This window comes from Carcharhinus amblyrhynchos, chromosome 11 (assembly GCF_965287045.1).
Source record: "Carcharhinus amblyrhynchos chromosome 11, sCarAmb.v2.hapA, whole genome shotgun sequence".
Taxonomy (NCBI): Eukaryota; Metazoa; Chordata; class Chondrichthyes; order Carcharhiniformes; family Carcharhinidae; genus Carcharhinus; species Carcharhinus amblyrhynchos.
In genome coordinates this window covers 13052591-13078224 of record NC_137334.1, presented here as the reverse complement: position 1 = coordinate 13078224, position 25634 = coordinate 13052591, and the positions used below count along the sequence as shown (strand labels likewise).

The 25634-nt window shown below is 51.2% G+C and overlaps 1 protein-coding gene across 1 annotated transcript in view; it reads left to right on the top strand.

The window, feature by feature from the left end:
* Positions 1-25161, top strand: part of klf7b (Kruppel like factor 7b) — a 66197-nt gene extending 41036 nt beyond the window's left edge. The window contains exons 2-4 of the mRNA XM_080198181.1: positions 2956-3520; positions 17063-17186; positions 24505-25161. Of these exons, the coding sequence (XP_080054307.1) occupies positions 2956-3520; positions 17063-17186; positions 24505-24556 (741 nt within the window). The 3' untranslated portion in view covers positions 24557-25161. The remainder of the gene's footprint in view (positions 1-2955; positions 3521-17062; positions 17187-24504) is intronic.
* Positions 25162-25634: the final 473 nt, after the last annotated feature.

Below are 25634 nucleotides of genomic sequence, written 5' to 3'. Positions count from 1 at the left end.
CGGTAGCACAGTGGTTAGCACTGCTGCTTCACAGCTCCAGCGACCTGGGTTCGATTCCTGGCTCGGGTCACTGTCTGTGTGAAGTTTGCACATTCTCCTCATGTCTGCATGGGTTTCCTCCGGGTGCTCCGGTTTCCTCCCACACTCCAAAGGTGTGCAGGTTAGGTTGATTGGCTAAAATTGCCTCTTAGTGTCCTGAGATGTGTAGGTTAGAGGCATTAGCGAGTAAATGTGTAGGGATATGGGGGTAGGATTGTGATATGAGATTGTGGTCAGTGCGGATTCGATGGGCCAAATGGCCTTTTTCTAGCTCTGTTGAATCTCTATGATTCTATCAGGATTGATTTGCACTCAATAAAATGGGGGCCAAAGGATTTAGAAAAGATTTGTGATTGCCCTCCCACTGAGATTAAAGCCTTTAAAATCAGTGCCATGTGTATTCTTGGAAAGCCCCCCCCTTTTCAGCATTACCAGGGGCAACCAGTACATTGTATGTCATTGCTGTGTGAAGAATGTTGGATTAAGGAGTCTGGCGATGGAGTTTGAGGGGGAGAATCGAGGAATTGAGTTCCTGTTCTGTAGCAGAATAATAAAATAATCTTGTGTGCACATCTCTCCTCCACGTCGTGCCCTCCCTACCTCTGTGACCACCTGTAACCCTCTGAGATCTCTCCATTCCTCTGGTTCGAACATCTCTGGTGTCAGTAGTTCATCCCGTTATGGCCGTGTCTTCTGGAGGTTCTGTTTCCCCCCTCCGAATTGCTCCGGTCCTCTCTTTTTAAGATGTTGACTCAGTCATCGGTCCTTCTGTGCCCATGTTGAAGGTGCTATATAAGTGCAAGTTGTCCTTGAATGCAGAGCATGGGATCTGCTAATTCCCACCATCCCTGCTGTGCGTGCTGTAGGGGAGGCAATGGCCTAGTGGTATTATAGAACATTACAGCGCAGTACAGGCCCTTCGGCCCTCAATGTTATGCCAACCCGTGAAACCCAATCTAAAGCCCATCTGACCTACACTATTCCAATATCATCCATATGTTTATCCAACGATCGTTTAAATGCCTTTATCGCTAGACTATCAATCCAGAAACTCAGCTCATGTCCTGGGGACCCGGGTTCGAATCCCACCATGGCAGATGGTGGAATTTGAATTCAGTAAAAAAAAAACCTGGAATTAAAAATCTACTGATGACTGTGAAAGATTATGAATGTCCTTTAGGGAAGGAAATCTGCCGTCCTTACCTGGTCTGGCCTACATGTGACTCCAGAGCCACAGCAATGTGGTTGACTCTCAACTGCCCTCTGAACAAGGGCAACTAGAGATGGACAATTAGTGCTGGCCAGCCAACGACACCCCGGTCCAGAATAAAAGAAAATGTGTGTGCCTCTGACTAGACCGCAGGTGAGGAACTAGAGCAAACTTCAGATAATATGACCTGTTTGGGGACGGTTAGGTAAAGGTTGGCCTTCAGATCTGATGCTTGTTTTGATGGTGTAAGTTGACAGCAAACCTTATCAGCGCTTACAACTCAATCCTCACGTGGCAACAATATAATCTTGCATTTATACAGTGTCTTTAACTCAGAAAAAAGCCCCAAGGTGTTGGGGGGTAAGTGGGGAGGGATTGGGGAGCTAGTGAGGGAGGTTTTATTTAAGACAGTCTTAATGAGAGGTTTAGAGAGGCAATTTATTTTTAGTCTGTCACAGGATGAGTGTGTGTAGCTGGCTAGGCCCTCTCCTCATTGCCCATCCCTGTGTGCCCTTGAGAAAGTGGTTATTCACCTTATTGAACTGCCCACAGTGCTGTTAGGGAGGGAGTTCCACAATCTTGACCCAGAGGCTTAGATAGCTGAGGGAACAGCTGCCGTTGAATCATTGAATCCCTATAGTGCAGACGGAGGCCATTTGGCCCATCAAGTCGACACCGACCATAATCCCACCCAGGCCCTAATCCTATAACCCCCACATATTTACCCTGCTAATCCCCCCCCCCCGACACTAAGGGTCAATTTGGCATGGCCAATCAACCTAACCCGCACATCTTTGGAGTGTGGGAGGAAACTGGAGCACCCGGAGGAAACCCATGCAGACATGGGGAGAATGTGCAAACTCCACACACATATTGGTGGGTGAAAGGAGGGGGAGATGCTCGAGAAGCCGGAAGGAGAGGAACACACAACTGCCAAAAGGATACAGGGCTGGAGGAGGTTACAGAGATGGAGAGAGGGGTGAGACCATAGAGGGTTTGAATTGAAAGCATTACTGGATGGTGGGGAGGGGATGGGGCAGTATAGATCAGCAAAAGGGTGTAAGGGTCTTGGGTAAATGCAGTTTAAGATAAGCTGGACCTGAATGAATGAACACTGATGATGAGAGACTAAGGAGACCATTGGAATGATTGCATTTTTTTTATTCACTGATGGGATAGGGGTGTCACTGGCTGGGGTAGAATTTATTACCCATCCCTAGTTGCCCTTGAACTGAGTGGCCATTTCAGAGGGCAGTTGAGAGTCAACCACATTGCTGTGGCTCTGGAGTCACATGTAGGCCAGACCGGGTAAGGACGGCAGATTTCCTTCCTTAGTGAACTAGATGGGTTTCTCTGATAATTGACAACGGTTTCACGGTCATCAGTAGATTCTTAATTCCAGATTTTATTTAATTGAATTGGAATTCCACTATTGCCGGGCAGGATTCGAACCTGGGTCCCCAGAACGTGAGCTGAGTTTCTGGATTAATATCTAGTGATAATACCACTGGGCCATTGCCAATGTGCCCCCTCACCTCCACCCACTGTGACTGGGCCTATGGCACAGGCTGTATGTATATGTTCTGATGTGTAAGCACATTAGCAAGGTTGCTCTGCTTGAGTATGTTTTTAAGGTAGAATTCAGGAGGAATTCTCCACCTGTGATGCCTATGTTTGTGTTTTATTCCTCCCCCTGCCCCCCCCAGACATGTCTCGAGTTGGAGCGGTACCTTCAGACGGAACCCAAGAAGCTGGCGGATCCGTTCCTGGAGGAGTTGGACTGTATGCTGAGTGCCTCCGCCGGAGTTGGCGACGAGGGGGAGCTGGCACACTCTTTGCAAGTCAGCTTTCCGCGGAGGCAACTGGACAGCAGCGAGCTGCCCTCCACCCCGACCTCCCCCCACAAGCTCCAGCTGGAAATGCCCTTCTCCTTGCAGACGACGGCGGAGCCCCCCTGCGAGGCCCTGACCCCAGTCAACCCCGCCCAGCTCAATGCCGTGACGTCCCTCACGCCGCCCTCCTCCCCCGAGCTGGGCAGACATTTGTTGAAGCCTCCGCACGCCCCGGCAGCTGCGGACGACACGACGGCACTGAAGGTTGTCCAGAGGAAGGGCGGCCTTGGCCTGGTCAAGGCCATGAGTGAGAACGGACAGGGCGACCTCGAGACCTCGCCGGACAACAAGAAGAGAGTCCACCGCTGCGAATTTAACGGCTGTCGGAAAGTTTACACCAAGAGCTCACACTTGAAAGCCCACCAGAGAACACACACAGGTAGGCCACCTCTTCTCTTGGGCCTGTTTGGGGCGAAGTGAGGTCGTGTCGCAAGTTACTCTCCCGTCCTCATTCTACAGAGCAAATCGGTCTTTTTAATTCTGTTCTCAAAGTGCGTAGGGAAGCCTTAATGATGGGAGCAATGGAAAAAGGAAGTCTTAACAATTAGAAAATCATAGTATCAGTGTCAACATTGACTTCTGAAAGGCAAATCACGTTTGACAAATTTATTAGAGGGTTTTGAGGATGGAACTAGTAGGATAGATAAAGGGGAAGCAGTAGATGTCATAATCTTGGATTTCCATAAAGGCAACCAGTAAGATGATACACAAAAACTACAATGGAGGTTCATGGAGATGTCGGTACTATATTAACATGGGTAGGGGATTGGTTAACAGGCACCAGAGAAGGGATAAAAGGGATATTTTCAAGTTGGCAGGCTGTGACAAGTGGAGCACTGTGAGGATCACTAAATTATTTTCTTTATTACTTACTTGTGTCGCAAGTAAAGCTTACATTAACACTGCAGTGAAGTTACTTGAAAATCCCCAAGTCACTACGCTTCTGTTTGGGTACATTTTGAGGGAGAATTTAGCATGGCCAGTGCACCTAATCAGCATGTCATTCAGACTGTGGGAAGAAACCGCAGCATCCAGAGGAAACCCACAAAGTGAATGACTTGGACAAAGAGATGGAGAGTTCTTTCTCTAGGCTTTTCTTGGCAATGCAAAGCTAGGTGGGAATGTTGGCTGTGAGGAGGACACAAAGGGACTGCAAACAGATAATAAACCGGTGAAATAAGGGGACAGCGAGGTTGAAAGTGTGGGAGTATTCACTTTGATCATGAGATTAGAAAAGCAAAATAGTTTTGAAAAGGTGTGAAACTTGTAAATGTCAATGTTCAGAGGGACTTGGGTGACTTGTACAAGGAAAGCAAGAAGGTAGCATGCAGGTAGAGCAAGCAATTTAAAAAACAATGTCATGTTGGCTTTAATTGCAAGGGGATTAAAGAACAAGAATAAAGAAGTCTTACTACAGTTGGGGTTGGTGATACCGCTCCTCAAGACAGTGCAATTTGGATCTTCCAATTTAAGGAAGGTGTGAGGGGGACACAGTGGTTAGCACTGCTGTCTCACAGCGCCAGGGACTTGGGTCACTGTCTGTGTGCAGTCTGCATGTTCTCCCTGTCTGCATGCGTTTCCTCCCCCCCCCCCCCGGTTAAGTGGATTGGCCATGCTAAATTGTCCCTCAGTGTCAGTGGGATTAGTGGGGTCGACATGTAGGATTGCGGGGATAGGTGAAGGCTTGATGGGCCAAATGGCGGCCTCTTCCATTATAGGGATTCTGTGATGTACTTGCATTGGAGATGGCTCAGCGATTGGTTCACTAGATCATTCCCTGGGATGAGAGGCTTCTTATCAATAAGGGTAAACTGAGTCACGGTCCCTGGAATTTCCAAGAACGAGAGGTGATCAGGTTAAAATGTGCAGGAGTCTGAAGGGGTTCTTCAGGGTAGATACAGAGCAATTGTTTGAAGCAGTTTCAGGATAAGACAATCATTTAGGACTGAGAAGAGAAATGCCTTCGTGCAAAGGGTTGTGAATCTTCAGAATTCCTTACCCAAGTGTTACGGATCCTCCACAGTTGAATATGTTTATGGTGACAGTGAAGGGACGGTGTTGTGATTTAGAGGGCAATTTGCGGAGTGGGTTTAGCTCCCATGCATCTCAAAGAATCATAGAAACCCTATAGTGCAGAAAGAGGCCATTCAGCCCATCGAGTCTGCACTGACCGCAATCCCACCCAGCCCCTATCCCCATGTATTTACCTGGCAAATCCTTTAACCTACGCATCCAGGGGCACTAAGGGGCAATTTAGCATGGCCAATTAACCTAACCTGCACATCTTTGGACTGTAGGAGGAAACCGGAGCACCCGGAGGAAACCCATGCAGACACAGGGAGAACATGCAAACTCCACACAGACAGTGACCCAAGCCAGGAATCGAACCCGGGTCACTGGAGCAATGAAGCAGCAGTGCTAACCACTGTGCTACCATGCCACTCATAGGGTAGCATCTGCTGCTCGTGCCCTTCTAGGAATTATAGAATCCTCTCGTGTAGAAAGAGGCCATTCAGCCCATCAGTTCTGCACCGACCACAATCACACCTAGGCCCTATCCCCGTAACCCCATACACATACCCTAGCTAGTCCCCCTGATACTAAGGGGCAATAATAGCATGGCCAATCCACCTAACCCCCACATCTTTGGACCGTGGGAGGAAACCGGAGCACCTGGAGGAAACCCACGCAGACACAGGGAGAATGTTCAAACTCCACACAGACAGTGACCCAAGTTGGGAATCGAGTCCGGATCCCTGGTGAAGTGAGGCAGCAGTGCTAACCACTGTGCTCTGGGCAAGAATCAAGGAACATGGGATGTCTTTTGTGCTGAAGATCACCCAGTGCAAACTGTACGTATTAACTGTTGGCAATCCCACGATTGTTGCTGGGCAGTGACTGTTCCTTTCCATAAAAGCAAAAAGCCAGTTTTTGAGTTTTAATTTGATCATGTCTTGAGCGATGACTGCAAAGGGCGTTGTAAGGCAATCCCAGTCAGATTTTTTTTTCTGCTTCCTATTTCTGTGTCCTCCCCCTGGTCCCAACTTCTGGAATTCTATTCCTAAACCTCCCTATCTGTATCCTCCTTTTAGAAACTCCTTACTTCTTTAACCAAGCTTTTGAGCATCTTTCTCAATATCCCCTCCTGTGGCTTGGTATCAAATATTGTTTGATAACACTCATGGCTTTGGGATTTTTTTGTTGCACTAGAAATGCAATATAAATGTGTTCCAATCTAGATCAAAACCAATAACTTTTAAAACAAAAACAAAATCAAATTAATAGCTGGAAGTAAAATTTCACACTTTAAGATGTTTATTGTAACAAAAGCCCACAAACACTAACTAAAATCAGTCTCTGTGGGCAAATTGCACTTTTAACCATGGAACAGAACTTCCCCCATTCTAAGTTTTAGCTCCATTGAGAAAAGAATTCATGTATGTGCTCCACTAAACTTTAAGGAGGTATTCTGCTCCCCAAGGTTCAGTGGAAAATTATTCTTGGCTCACAAAAGCTTACTTAAGGTCTTTTCCTTTCTCTGCATGGTAACCGCTAACAGAGTTGTTAGAATCGTAGAATCTTACCGTGCAGAAGGTGGCCATTTGGCCCATCAAGTCTGCACCAACCCACCAGGTTCTAACCCCATGGCCCCATGTATTTACCCTAGCTAGCGCCCCAACACTAAGGGGCAATTTAGCACATCTTTGGAGTGTGGGAGGAAACCCATGCAGATACAGGGAGAATGTACAGACTCCACACATACTCAAGCTGACAATTGAACCCAGGTCCCTGGTGTTGTGACACAGCAGTGCTAATCACTGTGCCACCATGCCACCCGGTGAGAGCATAACTGGAGATCCCCTCTCTAGCACAAACTAGGCGAATCTTCCAGGTTTTAATTCCTTATGAATTTGGTCTCTTCAATCCGAGCAGGAGTTTCCACCCATATTTGGTTAACCATCAAGGAGTTTGTCCCCTAGCTGTGCTCTCTGTCTCTTGGATGCTGGAAAGCAAACGTGTCTGTGATATACAGTGACATGTTCGGAAACCATGTGACCCAATATCACAACGGCCCCCTCTGTACTCTTCCCATCTCAAAATCCATCACCATGGCAATGGGAATCCCGTGGACTTGTATCCATCTCAAAACCCCATCACTGTGGAAGCGGGAATCACCCAGGCCTTGTATCCAGGTAGAGATGATGATTAGCTATTCCTGTGTTTCTTCCCCCCACCCCCCCACAAACTCTTTTATTTTTGGTTCCTTTTTGGGAAAATTTCTGGGAAATACAACAGCAGCAGGGCAGCATGGGGATTTCAACAGCAACAGTTTATTTATATATCACCCTTACAGTAATAATGGGCGGGATTCCCTCCAGCGGGATCTTCTGTGCCTGTGGCAGGTTCCCCAGTGACAGGCTGGGCCAGCCACGCAAAAAGCTGTAGACTTCAGTGGGACCAGAAAATTCTGCCCATTATGTCCAAATGTGACACTGAGGTACAAGATCCTTAATCTGTTTTGCCTAGCCTGGGCGTGAGTTGAGGCCTCGAAGGGGATGGGGGGGAATAACACGGTAGGGGGGGGACGTCACAGGTCCCATAGGACTCGCACGCTGTATATTGGCCAAGCCTGGTATAGGACCTCTTTGCACGGAAGCAGGCTATTTGACCCAGCAGGCCTGAGGCGGTGCTCATGACATATCTACCACCCCATTTCACCTTGCCAATTCCTCCCCTTCACCCATGTGTGCTGACCTGAAAGTAAGGTACAACAGGCAGTGAAGAGGGCAAATGGTATGTTGGTCTTCGTAGCTAGAGGATTTGAGTGTACGGGTCAGGATATTTTGCTGTAATTGTATAGGGCATTGGTGAGGCCACACCTGGAATATTGGGTGCAGTTTTGGTGTCCTTATCTGAGGAAGGATGTCCTTGCTATAGAGGGAGTACAGCGAAGGTTTACCAGGCTGATTCCTGGGGTGGCAGCTCTATCATACGAGGAGAGACTAAGTTGGTTAGGATTATATTCACTGGAGTTTAAAAGAATAAGAGAGGTCTGATAGAAATTTATAAAATTCTGACAGCATTAGACCGGGTGGATTCAGATAGAATGTTCCTGAATGTGGGGGAGTCCAGAACCAGGGGTCATAGTTTGAGCAGAAGGGGTAAACCTTTTAGAACTGAGGTGAGGAGAAATTTCTTCACCCAGAGGGTGGCGAACGTGTGGAATTCACTACCACAGAATGTAGCTGAGGGCAAAACGTTGTGTTATTTCAAGAAGAAATTAGATATCGCTCTTGGGATTAAGGGATATGGAGGAAGCGGGGGGGAAATCAGGATTTTGAATTTGATGATCAGCCATGATCAAGATGAATGGTGGAACAGGCTCGAAGGCCCGAATGGCCTAGCCCTGCTTCGAGTTTCTGTATTTCTGTGATCTTGCTTCTGCTCGAATACAGATGTGTCCATTCCCCTCTCAGTGACTCCGCGTGCCAGCAAGTTCCACATTCTAACCATACTGAGCAGCTATTCTTTATTTCCCAGCAACCTTGCTGCAATTAGCACAAAGTTAACGAGAGAGGAAGCAAAGGAATATAACACAAAGGAGAACTGGCCGGGGAAATAATGTGGGTGCAGTCAGAGGTCAGGAAGTACAAACCAACATGGCTTTGGTGGAAAGGTGTTTTTTTTTTTAACTGGTGATTTCTGAATAGGGTTGGACACCTCGCCCTGCCATAACTGCTAGAGATCGAGCTGGAGGAAGTTCAAATTTCCTCCCCCTCTCTCTCTGTGATTTGAGGAAGCTTTCTGCAAACTGGTCAGAGGTTGCAGTGGGCGGCTGAGGAAGTGTTGGAGAGATTACAGGAGAGCTCAGAGCTGGCAGAGCGTCAATGATTGGATGGCCTTGAAGCTGGAATCTAAGCAAGTCGGCAAATAAAATAGTGGGAAAGAGCCCTGATTCTGGGAGGATCCCAGATGACTGTGCCAGCCCTGCCTCGGTTGGTGACGTTCTCTCTCTCTCTCTGTCTCCTTTTTGAAGGCTATGGGTTCAAACCCCACTGGAGCTCAAAGTCTAGGCCGAACTCCCCCACCCCCCCACCTTGCTCAGGTACTGAGGGAGGGGCTTAACACTCTGAGGTCCTGTCCCCTGAGACGGGATGTTAAGCTGCAGCTGCTGTGCATAAAATGGCCACCACGCCTCCTACATCACAACAGCGACCACGTTTTAAAAGGTTGCCGTAAAGGCCTTTGGTGTGTGTCGCGAGGCGCCGTGTCAAAATTCAAGTTCTTCTATTTCTTGTGAGCAGTGGCGTTGAGGTTCCGCGTGTGTCTTTCCCAGCACGCGGTACGCGCGCACTGTGCTCCACGTACACTGCGCTGCACACACGGTACGCTGTGTACACTTTTCAAGTGGTGGCTGTTTCGACCTTTTCAAACGTGTAAATATTTGGCCAATGTTGTTGCTGGATGTTGTGCATCTCTCTCATCATTAATTACAACCTGTTAGACTGAATAGTTCAATAGTGCTGGGGTGGGGGGTGGGACAGTGGCAAAGATGTACTCGATGGGCAATGCGATTGCACAGTGGTTGGCACTGCTGCCTCACCAGCGCCAGGGTCCGGGTTCAATTTCAGCCTCGAGTCACTGTCTGTACGGAGTCCGCACGTTCTCCCCGTGTCTGCGAGGGTTTCCTCCCACACACCAAAGATATGCAGGTTAGGTTGATTGGCCATGCTACCCCCTAACCCTCAGTGTCAGGGGGATTAACAGAGTAAGTATGTGGGGCTAAGGGAATGGGGCCCGGGTGGGATTGTGGTCAGTGCAGACTCGATGGGCTGAATGGCCTCCTTCTACGCTGTCAGGATTCTGTGACTCTAGAAGGATGAGGAGGGATCTCATTGAAGCTTACAGAATACTGAAAGGCCCTAGTCAGTGAGACTAGGGTCCGAGGGTATGGCCTCAGAGTAAAGAGACAATCCTTTAGAAGGAGAGGAGTTTCTTCAGCCAGAGGGTGGTGAATCTGTGGAACTCATGGCCACAGCGGGCTGAGGAGGCCAGGTCACTGAGTGTATTTAAGACCGAGATAAACAGGTTCTTGATTGGTAAGGGGGTCAAAGGTTACTGGGGAATGAGGTTGAGAGAAATTTATCAGCCACGCTTGGATGATGGACCAGACTCGATGGGCCAAATGGCCTAATTCTGCTCCTATACCTTTGTGTCTGTGTGTGGGTAGGGGAGAGTCACTGGTTAAGATGTTCAGTGAGGAATCTGGGATGGGGGTGTGGGGGTGAGGGGCATGCAGGGGGGAGATCACAGATTAAGATGTTCAGTGAAGACTTTGGTAAGGGAGTGGGGGAGGGGATGCGGGGAGGAGGTCACAGGTTAAAATATTGAGTGAGGGAGGAGGTCACAGGTTAAGATGGTTGGTGAGGGAGTGGGGGGGGAGGTCACAGGTTAAGATGGTTGGTGAGGGAGTGGGGGGGAGGTCACAGGTTAAGATGGTTGGTGAGGGAGTGGGGGGGGAGGTCACAGGTTAAGATGGTTGGTGAGGGAGTTGGGGGGGGGAGGTCACAGGTTAAGGTAAACACTGGGGTCTCGGATGAGGTGGTGGGGGGGATGGAAGTCACAGGTTGAGATGTTCAGTGAGGGTATTTGGGGGGTTGGAGTAGTGGGGATAGGTCACAGGTTAAGATATTTAGTGAGGGTGTGTGGGGGGGGTGGGGGTGGAGATCACAGGTTAAGTAGCTCAATGGGGACTGTTGGACGAGGGGGTGGGGGGAGTGTCTGGTAATAGATTCCACACGCTGTGGAGAACGGTGCCTCCTTTCTCCTTTCGATACCACCTCCCAGTCCGGTCAGTGAGTAATCCTCCTGGACCTTTGCCCTGCCGTTCATTCACCTGTTACTCAGGGCCTGTTGTTGACTTGGTCTGTCTGACAACTCACTCTGCTTCTAACAGCCAGTGTGGCCTTTATCCTGCCCTGGATCTGAGTTTGAGGGTGTTTGGGCCTCACTGATTTTCCAAACACTCTGGAAGGCTGTTTTTTTGTGTCAATCTCTCGCCTGTTCGAATGCCCCAAAGCTGAATAATGGTGTGATACCAAACTCTCTGTCTCTCTGTGTCCCTGTCTCTGTGTGTGTGTGTGTGTGTGTCTGTCTCTCTTTCTCTCTCTGTGTCTGTCTCTCTCTCTTGTTCTCTCTCTCTCTGTGTCTGTCTCTCTCTCTCTCTGTGTCTGTCTCTCTCTCTCTCTCTCTGTGTCTGTCTCTCTCTCTCTCTCTCTGTGTCTGTCTCTCTCTCTCTCTCTCTCTCTGTGTCTGTCTCTCTCTCTCTCTCTCTGTGTCTGTCTCTCTCTCTCTCTCTCTCTGTGTCTGTGTCTCTCTCTCTCTCTCTGTGTCTGTCTCTGTCTCTCTCTCTGTGTCTCTCTCTCTCTCTCTCTCTCTCTGTGTCTGTGTCTCTCTCTCTCTCTCTGTGTCTGTCTCTGTCTCTCTCTCTGTGTGTCTCTCTCTCTCTCTCTCTCTCTGTGTCTGTCTCTGTCTCTCTGTGTCTGTGTCTGTGTGTCTCTCTCTCTCTCTCTCTCTCTCTCTGTGTCTGTGTCTCTCTCTCTCTCTCTCTGTGTCTGTGTCTCTCTCTCTCTCTCTCTGTGTCTGTCTCTGTCTCTCTCTCTGTGTGTGTCTCTCTCTCTCTCTCTCTCTGTGTCTGTCTCTGTCTCTCTGTGTCTGTGTCTGTGTGTCTCTCTCTCTCTCTCTCTCTCTCTCTGTGTCTGTGTCTCTCTCTCTCTCTCTCTGTGTCTGTGTCTCTCTCTCTCTCTCTCTGTGTCTGTGTCTGTCTCTCTCTGTGTCTGTGTCTGTCTCTCTCTCTGTGTGTCTGTCTCTCTCTCTCTGTGTCTGTCTCTCTCTCTGTGTCTGTCTCTCTCTCTGTGTCTGTCTCTCTCTCTGTGTCTGTCTCTCTCTGTGTCTGTCTCTCTCTGTGTCTCTGTGTCTCTGTGCCCCCCCCGGGGGACGGGCTGATGACAGAAGCTGGAAACGTTGCAGAAGGAGTGGGGCCTGTAATTAGTTATAGCAGCAGTCGATGTGAGGGTGGAGGATGGGCAGAGGGGGTTGCTAGGCAACTGCATCAGCACCATGCCTGGCGCGGTAATTGCCGGGGCCTGTCTGTCTGTCTGGCAGCGTGTCGGGGCCTGCCCGACTGCTGTCCCCCCTTTGGGGGGGGGGGGATACCCACCAATTAACTGAGCTGGCGGCGTACAATTGGCGCAGTGTCTGGCACCTGTGCTTCCGAACCACATTCATCATGGCTTTTCCAGCAGAAATGTATTCCCTTCCCGGGAAAGAAAGGGAGCATTAAAGATAACAAACCCCTCTGTCTCTAATATATTCTGTCTCTGTCTCCCTCCTGCTTTGGTGCAGGATCAGTCTCTCTGTCTCTCTCTGTCTCTGTGCCTGTGGCTCTGTCTCTCTGTCTCTCTCTGCCTGTGGCTCTGTCTCTCTCTGCCTGTGGCTCTGTCTCTCTGTCTCTCTCTGCCTGTGGCTCTGTCTCTCTGTCTCTCTCTGCCTGTGGCTCTGTCTCTCTGTCTCTCTCTGCCTGTGGCTCTGTCTCTCTGTCTCTCTCTGCCTGTGGCTCTGTCTCTCTGTCTCTCTCTGCCTGTGGCTCTGTCTCTCTGTCTCTCTCTGCCTGTGGCTCTGTCTCTCTCTCTCTCTCTGCCTGTGGCTCTCCCTCCTTCCTGTTTTGGTGACAGGATCAGTCTGTCTGTCTCTGCTGCTGTACATGATGCTCTCTGACCCAGTGACCGGGGTTAGGTTCCTGCATACACCTTTGAGTTTATTTTTGGGATGTTAGGCCCCTGACAGCCCTCGGGAAGGTGGTGCTGAGCAGCCTTTGTGATGGCTGCTGTACACAGTGGTGTGGGGATGTAAGGTAAAGCTGGGAGGGAGGGACTGGGACAGCAACACTGTACGTCAGGGTAGTGAGTGGCAGGAAGGTGGTGGTGTCCTTGTAAGCCCTGCTCCTCTTGTCTCCACCCCTTTCTGTCCACTGGGTTGGTCGGCCTAACTGGGTGATGCTCTTGGCAAAAGCCTGAGGCCTATGGGAATATATTTGAGTTGCAACCTAATGCTGAACCGCACAGCGCAGTTCAGATTTCCAGGCCCAGGACTGGGCCCAAGTCAGTGACGCCATCAGCAAACAATCAGAGGTAGCCATAGACAGTGACAGGCACAACTACTTACAAACAAATGCGACTGGCAATGGTTTTGAGACCCACCATTGCTCCTGGAAAGAGGGGGAGCTAGAAAGTATCTTTGAGGCTAATCTAGAAATGTTCCCGCAGATCCTTGGACTTTTGGAGGGCTACACATGGCAAAAGCCCAGTGCCAAATAACCATTGTGTTTTTTATTCATTCATGGGACATGGGCATCACTGGGCTGGGTCATCATTTAATGCCCATCCCTGGTTGCCCCTTGAGAAGGTGGAGGTGAGCTGTCTTCTTGAATCGCTGCAGTCCACGTGCTGTGGGTTGACCCCACAGTGATGTTAGGGAGGGAATTCCAAGATTTTGACCCAGTGACAGTGAAGGAACGGCGATATATTTCCAAATGTGGTTGGTGAGTGGCTTGGAGGGGAACTTGCAGGTGGTGGTGTTTTCCCCATGTATCTGCTGTCCTTGTCCTTCCAGATGGACGTGGTCATGGGTTTGGAAGGTGCTGTCTGAGGTAGATTGCGGTGGTGCGCCTTGTAGATGGTGTACGCGGCTGCGATTGAGTGGTGGTGGTGGAGGGAGTGGATGTTTGTGGATGTGGTGCCGATCGAGCAGGGCTGCTTTGTCCTGGATGGTGACAAACGCCTTGTGTTGCTGGAGCTGCCCCCACCCAGGCGAGTGGGGAGTATTCCATCACACTCCTGACTTGTGCCTTGTAGATGGTGGACAGGCTCTGGGGAGTCAGGAGGTGAGTTACTCGTATTCCTAGCCTCTGAGCTGCTCTTGTAGCCAAGTGTGTGAATGAGGTGAGTCCAGTTGAGTTTCTGGTCAATGGTAACCCTAAGGATGTTGACAGTGGGGGATTCAGTGATGGTAACACCGTCATGGGGCAGCAGTTAGAGTTTCTCTTATTGGTGATGACTGAGAGATTTCAGCCAAAAACTTTGAAAATTCCTGGCCTGTTGCTGAGTCATGTGTGAGCCTGACTCACCAGCACTTGAGTTGTATTTTCTTTTTACTTGTGGGATATGGTCGTTGCTGGCTAGGCCAGCATTTGTTACGCATCCTGAGTCACCCTTGAGAAGGCAGTAGTGAGCTGCTTTTTTCAGCTGCTAACAGTCCCTGAGATGTAGGTATGCCCACAGTGCTGTTAGGGAGAGAATTCCAGGATTTTGACCCAGTGACACTGATGGAACGGCTGATATATTTCCAAGTTAGGATGGTGAGTGACTTGGAGGGGAACCTCCCAGGTATCTGCTGTCTTTGTCCTTCTAGACAGTTGTGGTCATGGGTTTGGAAGGAGCTACTGAAGGAGCCTTATTTCACCTCAGTTGCTAGCCAACTACAAAAGGAATGAAGCCCAGTCCATCAGGCAAACCAGCCTCCCATCCACTGACTCTGTCTACACTTCCCGCTGCCTTGGAAAAGCAGCCAGCGTAATCGAGGACCCCCATGCACCCCAGACATTCTGTCTCCCACCTCAGATACAGAAGTCTGAGATCACATACCAACTGACTCGAGAACAGCTTCTTCCCTGCTGCTGTCAGGCTTTTGATTTCCTACCTTGAATTAAGCTGATCTTTCTCTTTGCTCTATGTGTTACTGTAACATTATATTCTGCACCCTTTCCTTATCATCATAGAATCCCTACATGTAGAACGAGGTCATTCAGCCCATCGAGTCCGTACCGACCACAATCCCACCCAGGCTCTATTTCCGTGACCCCACATATTTACCCTGCTAATCCCCTGACACCAAGGGTCAATTTAGCGTGGCCAATCCACCTAACCTGCACACCTTTGGAGTGTGGGAGGAAAGTGGATCACCCGGAGGAAACCCACGCAGGCACGGGGAGAACGTGCAAACTCCACACAGACAGTGACCCGAGGCCGGAATCGAACCCAGATCCCTGGCGCCGTGAGGCAGCTGTGCTATCCGCTTTCTCGCTTTGCTTTGTCTGTGTAGCGCGCAAGAAACAATACTTTTCACTGTACCCCAATACATGCCGCAATCAAATCAGTACTTATCCCTCAATCAGCATCACTGAGACAGTTCATCTGCCCCGTACCCCCTTGCTGTTAGTGGGATCTTGCTATGCGCAAATTGGCTGCCGCGTTTCTGGCTTTGCGACAGTGACGACGCTTCTGAGTGCGAGGTTGGCAGAGTGTTTTGCGATGTTCTTTACGAGGCGCCATGTACAGGCAAGTCTCCCCTTTGTGGGAAAGCTGTGTTTATTCTGGGAATGCCTGTGCGGCCTACAGCCGGCCGCTGTGTGTTTTGAGTCATTGTTATTCCGTGTAAAGTATTACTTACTTGGCATTGTTGCACATTCCTGTCAGTTTCCGAGTACAGCTCTGAAGTGAAGTCAGGCTCTGTAAGGGACTCTTGCCCTTACAGGACCTGTGCTGTTATTTAAAAAAAAACACACAAACATCAGCGCAAGGCTGGGCCTCCTGTTTATTGGCCTGTTTCAGCCTGTTTCCTCTGTCTCCAAGTGAGTAGCGGGCCTGATCTCCAGGAGATAACTCTCACACACACAGATAAGCAAATCAAAATCTTTCAGATCCACTGCTTGCTTCAGTCAGGCTTGGGCCTGTTGGAAGCCAGCTCAAAACTACATTGCTGCTGATTTAAATTCCTGACCCGAATCAAATCTGCAACCGTCACAGCATCAGCTCGCTCATAGAAAAGACTGAGATTTCAGCGGCACAGGGAGCTGTAGGCCTCTGTGTAGAGTCATAGAGGTTTACAGCAGGGAAACAGGCCCTTCGGCCCAACTTGTCCACACTGCCCTTTTTTTCTTTAAAACCCCTAAGCTAATCCCAATTGCCCACATTTGGCCCATATCCCTCCATACCCATGTAACTAACTATCTAAATACTTTTTAAAAGACAAAATTGTACCCGCCTCTGGCAGCTTGTTCCAGACACTCACCACCCTCTGTGTGAAAAAATTGCCCCTCTGAACACTTCTTTTATACCTCTCCCCTCTCACCTTAAAACCAATGCCCCGCCCCCCCCCCCCCCCCCCCAGTTTTAGACTCCCCTACCTTTGGGAAAAGATATTGACTATCTATCTAATCTGTGCCCCTCGTTATTTTATAGACCTCTATAAGGTCACCCCTCAGTCTCCTACACTCCAGGGAAATAAGTACCAGTCTATTCAGCCTCTCCTTATAATTCAATCCGTCAAGTCCCGGTAGCATCCTACTAAATCTTTTCTGCACTCTTTCTAGTTTAATAATATCCTTTCTATAATAGGGTGATCAGAACCGTGTACAGTATTCCAACTGTGGCCTTATCAATGTCTTATACAACGTCAACAAGACATTCCAACTCCTGTATTCAATGTTCTGACTGATGAAACCAGCATGCTGAATGCCGCCTTCTCAGAACTGTGGGCTGTGTACCTCAGCATCAGGTACACAGACTCCCCATTCTGGGAGTTTGTGCGCTGTGGTCCTGGGGCTAGGTTCTAATGCCACCCCCACCGTGCGGGCCCCCCACTGCGGGCCCGGGCCCTGTGCCTCGGGGGGGGGCTCCCCCACTGTGGGCTCGGGCCCTGTGCCTCGGGGGGGCTCCCCCACTGTGGGCTCGGGCCCTGTGCCTCGAGGGGGGGGGCTCCCCCACTGTGGGCTCGGGCCCTGTGCCTCGGGGGGGGTTCCCCCCGCGGGGTTTTGCCTGCTGGTTTTGGTAATGAGTTTTTTTTTTCTCTCCCTTTTTTGTAGGTGAGAAACCGTACAAGTGCTCGTGGGAAGGTTGCGAATGGCGTTTTGCACGGAGCGACGAGCTCACGCGACATTATCGGAAACACACGGGAGCGAAGCCATTCAAATGTAACCACTGCGACAGGTGAGGTGGGACAACAAGGCAGCCGCTCCTGGGGTGGCTGAGGAGCAGGACAGGGTGACGGGGACAGATTCCTGACATTCCCCCGCCTCCAGCAATCGCTTCCTCTGGCCCTCCCCACCCGCCGTGCTTCCTCCTCCAGACCTCGCTCCCCTCCTCTTCCTCTGGCCCTCACTCTCCCCCTCCTCCTCCTCCTCCTCCTCCTCAGGCCCTCGCCCTCCCCCTCCTTCTGCGGGCTCCAGGAAGTTGAGGAGTAAACACCTTGGTGAATGAGCGGCTGGTACGTTATTTGGGCATCGCTGAGCCGTGTTATTAGCCTGGCAGCGAGCCAACTGCAGCAACGTGGTGCCTCCCGGTGGCACTGTGCCACAGAGTCAGCTGGCCAGTGGCTGTGCTCCAATCCTGTGATCAGACTGCCCGCGTCCCTCACCGTACCGGTGTCTACCTTTCATCACCTCTGTCTGACCTGCTCCAATCCTGAAGATTTCCCCCTTTTCCCTGTCCACCTCGCCCGCCCTGTCGCTGGACCGATCACGCGGGGTGCGCTTGCGCTCTCCGTCTTGCTCGGTCATGCGCGATTGCGCCCTCTCGCGATCGTGCACTCTGCCTCACACCCGCTCGTGCTCTGCCTCGCGCGATCGACCGCGCTCTCGCGATCACGCTCGCTGTCTCACTCTCGCGCACGCCCCGATCGCGCTCGCGGTCTTGCTCTCGCGCACGCTCCGATCGCGCTCGTGGTCTTGCTCTCGCGCCCTGTTTTCCTGTCCAATGTCACTCCTCTCGTGCTGTGATTTTCACCCTTCCTCCATTTCCCCCTCATTCCCTTTCACTCACACTGCCTGAGCGTTAATCTGTGTGTGCCGAGCTAGTCAGTGCCTGTGGGGTTGTTAATGCCTGGCTGTGATTGTGAGTAGTTTATTGCCATCCCGCTCTGTTATCTATTTGCCATTAGCTGAGTTGAGTTAATGAAGTGATTGGGTCCAGGGTTGGACTGGCAGTCTGTATTGTGTGGCGTTAGCTCCCTGCCGACAAGCGTGCAGCCTGTCATTAATTTGCTCTAATAACTTAATCGTGTGTCAGAGTGGCAGGCAGTGCTGGGCTGGGCAGTGCCGGGGTGGGAGGGGGGCAGGGTGTACGCTGAGGGATTGGGGGCCAGCCAGTCTGGTCAGATGCCCACTGGCTGTTTGATTGCAGTCAGGCTGCCAGCTGGTGAGAGCCACCTCCACACCTGCTCATGGTGCCATCTGCTGAACACATTACCACCCAGCAAACCCGCGCCATAGATCCTCCTCCGTCTCCACAGTGCCTGCTCCCTCTGCTGCTCGCCCGTTTCCCCCTCCTCCCCCACCCCTGTAACCCCCATGTATATACCCTGGCTAGCCGCCCCCCCTCACACTAAGAGGCAATTCAACACGGCCAATCCACTAACCCGTGTATATTTAGAGTGTGGGAGGAAACCCGCACAGACTCAGGGAGAGAGGGTTCAGTGGATTGGCCCTGCTGTCCGGGATGATCCAGAGGCTGGAATTCAAACTGGGGCCCTGCCACTGTGAGGCAACAGTGCTGACCTCTCTCTCTCTCTCTCTGTTTTCTCTCTCTGTGTCTCTCTCTCTGTGTGTCTCTCTGTGTCTCTCTCTCTCTCTCTGTCTGTGTCTCTCTCCCTCTCTCTCTGTCTGTGTCTCTCTCCCTCTCTCTCTGTCTGTGTCTCTCTCCCTCTCTCTCTGTCTGTGTCTCTCTCCCTCTCTCTCTGTCTGTGTCTCTCTCCCTCTCTCTCTGTCTGTGTCTCTCTCCCTCTCTCTCTGTCTGTGTCTCTCTCCCTCTCTCTCTGTCTGTGTCTCTCTCCCTCTCTCTCTGTCTGTGTCTCTCTCCCTCTCTCTCTGTCTGTGTCTCTCTCCCTCTCTCTCTGTCTGTGTCTCTCTCCCTCTCTCTCTGTCTGTGTCTCTCTCCCTCTCTCTCTGTCTGTGTCTCTCTCCCTCTCTCTCTGTCTGTGTCTCTCTCCCTCTCTCTCTGTCTGTGTCTCTCTCCCTCTCTCTCTGTCTGTGTCTCTCTCCCTCTCTCTCTGTCTGTGTCTCTCTCCCTCTCTCTCTGTCTGTGTCTCTCTCCCTCTCTCTCTGTCTGTGTCTCTCTCCCTCTCTCTCTGTCTGTGTCTCTCTCCCTCTCTCTCTGTCTGTGTCTCTCTCCCTCTCTCTCTGTCTGTGTCTCTCTCCCTCTCTCTCTGTCTGTGTCTCTCTCCCTCTCTCTCTGTCTGTGTCTCTCTCCCTCTCTCTCTGTCTGTGTCTCTCTCCCTCTCTCTCTGTCTGTGTCTCTCTCCCTCTCTCTCTGTCTGTGTCTCTCTCCCTCTCTCTCTGTCTGTGTCTCTCTCCCTCTCTCTCTGTCTGTGTCTCTCTCCCTCTCTCTCTGTCTGTGTCTCTCTCCCTCTCTCTCTGTCTGTGTCTCTCTCCCTCTCTCTCTGTCTGTGTCTCTCTCCCTCTCTCTCTGTCTGTGTCTCTCTCCCTCTCTCTCTGTCTGTGTCTCTCTCCCTCTCTCTCTGTCTGTGTCTCTCTCCCTCTCTCTCTGTCTGTGTCTCTCTCCCTCTCTCTCTGTCTGTGTCTCTCTCCCTCTCTCTCTGTCTGTGTCTCTCTCCCTCTCTCTCTGTCTGTGTCTCTCTCCCTCTCTCTCTGTCTGTGTCTCTCTCCCTCTCTCTCTGTCTGTGTCTCTCTCCCTCTCTCTCTGTCTGTGTCTCTCTCCCTCTCTCTCTGTCTGTGTCTCTCTCCCTCTCTCTCTGTCTGTGTCTCTCTCCCTCTCTCTCTGTCTGTGTCTCTCTCCCTCTCTCTCTGTCTGTGTCTCTCTCCCTCTCTCTCTGTCTGTGTCTCTCTCCCTCTCTCTCTGTCTGTGTCTCTCTCCCTCTCTCTCTGTCTGTGTCTCTCTCCCTCTCTCTCTGTCTGTGTCTCTCTCCCTCTCTCTCTGTCTGTGTCTCTCTCCCTCTCTCTCTGTCTGTGTCTCTCTCCCTCTCTCTCTGTCTGTGTCTCTCTCCCTCTCTCTCTGTCTGTGTCTCTCTCCCTCTCTCTCTGTCTGTGTCTCTCTCCCTCTCTCTCTGTCTGTGTCTCTCTCCCTCTCTCTCTGTCTGTGTCTCTCTCCCTCTCTCTCTGTCTGTGTCTCTCTCCCTCTCTCTCTGTCTGTGTCTCTCTCCCTCTCTCTCTGTCTGTGTCTCTCTCCCTCTCTCTCTGTCTGTGTCTCTCTCCCTCTCTCTCTGTCTGTGTCTCTCTCCCTCTCTCTCTGTCTGTGTCTCTCTCCCTCTCTCTCTGTCTGTGTCTCTCTCCCTCTCTCTCTGTCTGTGTCTCTCTCCCTCTCTCTCTGTCTGTGTCTCTCTCCCTCTCTCTCTGTCTGTGTCTCTCTCCCTCTCTCTCTGTCTGTGTCTCTCTCCCTCTCTCTCTGTCTGTGTCTCTCTCCCTCTCTCTCTGTCTGTGTCTCTCTCCCTCTCTCTCTGTCTGTGTCTCTCTCCCTCTCTCTCTGTCTGTGTCTCTCTCCCTCTCTCTCTGTCTGTGTCTCTCTCCCTCTCTCTCTGTCTGTGTCTCTCTCCCTCTCTCTCTGTCTGTGTCTCTCTCCCTCTCTCTCCCTCTCTCTCTGTCTGTGTCTCTCTCCCTCTCTCTCCCTCTCTCTCTGTCTGTGTCTCTCTCCCTCTCTCTCCCTCTCTCTCTGTCTGTGTCTCTCTCCCTCTCTCTCCCTCTCTCTCTGTCTGTGTCTCTCTCCCTCTCTCTCCCTCTCTCTCTGTCTGTGTCTCTCTCCCTCTCTCTCCCTCTCTCTCTGTCTGTGTCTCTCTCCCTCTCTCTCCCTCTCTCTCTGTCTGTGTCTCTCTCCCTCTCTCTCCCTCTCTCTCTGTCTGTGTCTCTCTCCCTCTCTCTCCCTCTCTCTCTGTCTGTGTCTCTCTCCCTCTCTCTCCCTCTCTCTCTGTCTGTGTCTCTCTCCCTCTCTCTCCCTCTCTCTCTGTCTGTGTCTCTCTCCCTCTCTCTCCCTCTCTCTCTGTCTGTGTCTCTCTCTCTCTCTCTCCCTCTCTCTCTGTCTGTGTCTCTCTCCCTCTCTCTCCCTCTCTCTCTGTCTGTGTCTCTCTCTCTCTCTCTCCCTCTCTCTCTGTCTGTGTCTCTCTCTCTCTCTCCCTCTCTCTCTGTCTGTGTCTCTCTCTCTCTCTCTCCCTCTCTCTCTGTCTGTGTCTCTCTCTCTCTCTCTCCCTCTCTCTCTGTCTGTGTCTCTCTCTCTCTCTCTCCCTCTCTCTCTGTCTGTGTCTCTCTCTCTCTGTGGGCGCGCGTCTCTCTCTCTCATAAGAACATAAGAAATAGGAGCAGGAGTAGGCCATCTAGCCCTTCGAGCCTGCCCCGCCATTCAATAAGATCATGGCTGATCTGTCGTGGCTCAGTTCCACATTCCCGCCCTCTCCCCATAACCCTTAATCCCCTCTCTTATCAAAAACCCATCAACCCGCGTCTTAAAAATATTTAGCGAGGCAGCCTCCACCACTTCAACAAGCAGAGAATTCCAGAGATTCACCACCCTTTGAGTGAAGAAGTTCCTCCTCAACTCCGTTCTAAACCGTCCCCCCTTTTATCTTGAGGCTGTGCCCCCTAGTCCTACTGTCTTTTTTGAGTGGGAAGAGTCTCTCCACCTCTATCCTATCCATCCCATTCATCATCTTATACGTCTCAATGAGATCTCCCCTCATTCTTCTAAACTCTAACGAGTACAAGCCCAGTTTATTCAGCCTCTCCTCATAGCTCAACCCCCTCAACTCCGGTATCAGCCTAGTAAACCTCCTCTGCACTCCCTCCAAGGCCAAAATATCTTTGCGCAGGTGCGGCGCCCAAAACTGCACACAGTACTCCAGCTGCGGCCTCACCAATGCCCTATACAGCCACAGCAAGACCTCCCTACTTTTATATTCAATCCCCCTCGCTATGAAGGCCAGCATCCCATTCGTCTTCCTGACCACCTGCTGCACCTGCAAGATGGGTTTTTGCGACTCATGCACAAGGACCCCGAGGTCCCTCTGCACCGTCGCCTGCTGCAGTTTTTCGCCACGTAAGTAATAGTCCTTCCTACCATTCTTCCTACCAAAGTGGACCACCTCACACTTGCCAACATTAAATTCCATTTGCCATTTCCTGGCCCATTCGCCCAGCCTATCTAGATCCTTCTGCAGACTCTCCACACCCTCCGCACAATTTGCCGTTCCCCCAATCTTGGTGTCATCAGCAAATTTCGACACCCTACACTCGGTTCCCTCCTCCAGATCATCTATATAAATGGTAAATAGCTGAGGCCCCAGCACCGACCCCTGGGGCACTCCACTAGTCACCATCCGCCAATCCGAATAGCACCCGTTGACCCCCACTCTCTGCCTCCTATTTGACAACCAATCTTCTATCCATGCTAACACCCTACCCCCAACTCCATGTCCCTCGACCTTTTGCAATAACCTCTTGTGAGGTACTTTGTCAAACGCTTTCTGAAAATCTAGAAAGACCACATCCACCGGCTCTCCTCTATCCACCGCCCTAGACACATCCTCATAGAACTCCAGTAAATTTGTCAGACACGACTTCCCTTTAATGAAACTGTGCTGCGTCCGCTCTATCAAGCAATTCCCTTCAAGATGCCTCGCAATTTCCTCAATGACAGATTCTAACATTTTACCTACCACAGACGTTAAACTAACCGCTCTCTGTCTGTCTGTCTCTCGCTCTCTGTCTGTCTGTCTGTCTCTCGCTCTCTGTCTGTCTGTCTGTCTCTCGCTCTCTGTCTGTCTGTCTGTCTCTCGCTCTCTGTCTGTCTGTCTGTCTCTCGCTCTCTGTCTGTCTGTCTGTCTCTCGCTCTCTGTCTGTCTGTCTGTCTCTCGCTCTCTGTCTGTCTGTCTGTCTCTCGCTCTCTGTCTGTCTGTCTGTCTCTCGCTCTCTGTCTGTCTGTCTGTCTCTCGCTCTCTGTCTGTCTGTCTCTCGCTCTCTGTCTGTCTGTCTGTCTCTCGCTCTCTGTCTGTCTGTCTGTCTCTCGCTCTCTGTCTGTCTGTCTGTCTCTCGCTCTCTGTCTGTCTGTCTGTCTCTCGCTCTCTGTCTGTCTGTCTGTCTCTCGCTCTCTGTCTGTCTGTCTGTCTCTCGCTCTCTGTCTGTCTGTCTGTCTCTCGCTCTCTGTCTGTCTGTCTGTCTCTCGCTCTCTGTCTGTCTGTCTGTCTCTCGCTCTCTGTCTGTCTGTCTGTCTCTCGCTCTCTGTCTGTCTGTCTGTCTCTCGCTCTCTGTCTGTCTGTCTGTCTCTCGCTCTCTGTCTGTCTGTCTGTCTCTCGCTCTCTGTCTGTCTGTCTGTCTCTCGCTCTCTGTCTGTCTGGCTCTCTTGTCTTCTACAAGTTTTGCCGTCCGATCCTCGATTCCTGTTTATGAGAACAAAATAATGCAGATGCTGGAGTTCTGAAATAAAAGCAGACGGTCTGGCAGCGTCTGTGGGAGGAAACCGCTCTGAGTCCGAGGTGACTCCATGCGAAGTGAAGAGGGAGGGGACTGTGATGGGTTATATCAGTTTAAACAGGGCAGTGGGGAATAGAAGGTCAGAGATAGGTGGAAACTCAGGAGAGAATCTCAGTGGTGTTGTGACCACAAGACAAAGGGAGTGTTAAAGACTAAAGCCGGTGTTAATGGTGGCATAACGGTAATATAAAATCTCTATAGTGCAGGAGGAGGTCATTCAGCCTATCAGGTCTGCACTGACCACAATCCCGCCCAAATCCTATCCCCATCAGCCCACATTTAATATAGGAGCAGGAGGAGGCCACTCAGCCCTTCCAGCCTGCTGCTCCATTCATCACCATCATCATGGTTGATCACCCAACTCAATAGCCTAATCCGGCTTTCTCCCCAGAGCCATATTTACCCCGCTGATCCCCCTGACACTAGGGTCAATTTATCATGGCCAACCTACCTAACCAGCATGCTTTTCGGACTGTGGGAGGAAACCGGAGCACCCGGAGGAAACCCACGCAGACACGGGGACAGCGTGCAAACTGCACACAGATGGTGATCCAAGCCGGGAATCGAACCCGGGTCCCTGGTGCTGTGAGGCAGCAGTGCTAACCACTGTGCCACCGTGCTGCCCCCACTTGTGTACGTTGACCCCAAAATTCCTGGAGAAATGCCGAGGGTGTGGGCGGGGTTGGGGGTCAAAATGGCCGCCCCTCGTGTGGGACGAGACAAGATGGCCGTGCTTTGTGTGTGAACCTGGGTGATTTGGGGGTTGTTGTACGCTGACCGGTCCATGCAGCTTGCATTCCAATGGGATCAAACTTTCTATGTTTTCTTTTTGATTCCAGGTGTTTCTCCCGATCGGATCACCTTGCCCTTCATATGAAGAGACATGTTTGAGACGATATTCAGCCCTACACAATACCCATTGGCGTGACTGTTAGCGGGAGAGCGCAGATCGCTGGTTGACTTGTTGCCATGTTGCATTGAGTGTGTGTGCATACATGTTCGTGCGCGCACACACACACACACACCTGTATACACACACACACACGCGCGCACACACACATACTAGATGTGTATACGTATACACACACTCCATATCTTGGATATGCCTTACCCAGTCTATCGGTCAGTTAGACACTGCCAAATGATTTACTGATTTGAATAGCATTTGGATTTCTGTTGCCATGGTACCAAAGGGGATTACAAACCTTCCAGGCCTTCACAGCGACAGCAGTTGGCCCACTCGCCCATCAGTTGGACCTGGACTCGGACCCACACCAGGGATCATCTCCATCTTGTCGGTGTTTCTGCTGCTTGGGGTTGGTGCCAGGTTGTGGCGGGGGTGGGGGGAGTGGGGGAAGGACATGTTGAGATGATCCGAGGACAAGTAAAAACATTGATGGGATCTCCATTCCTGCGAATTCTGTACTGTACCGCTGTTTTATCGTCAGCTCAAGGCAACGCCTACTCGTCCTGGCCCTGTTGTGTAGCCGAGTGGAATTGTGCGTGTGGGGGGGGGGGGGGGTGGGGGTGGTTCGTCTTTGGTAAACGGGAGCAACACCTGCTTCCCCTGCCGAAGAGGAGATGCCCAAAGCAGGGGGGTGGTGAGGGGGTGGGGGGGGGTGGGTAACGTTTGAACGATGCGGGGCACGGACCGGTTGCCGACGGGGGAGCGGTGGGTGGGGATGGGGGGGGACCCTGTCTGCTTTTAGCCCAAGTGGGGCCTGCCTCGCACGCTGGAAGGACCGCTAGCCGCCGGCACCATGTTGGACAGGCTGGGTGCAGCCGGAGAGAGGCCGCCCCTCCCCTCCCCTCCCCTCCCCTCCCCTCCCCTCCCTCTTCCCTTCACCACCATCACCTCCTCCCCTTCTCCTTTTGCAAGGTGCTTCTCTCCAAAATGTCCTCTGCTGAACTGGACTGGAACTGATATGAATTCTCACTCATTTCTGTGTAGCTTCGCTTAGACCTGGTC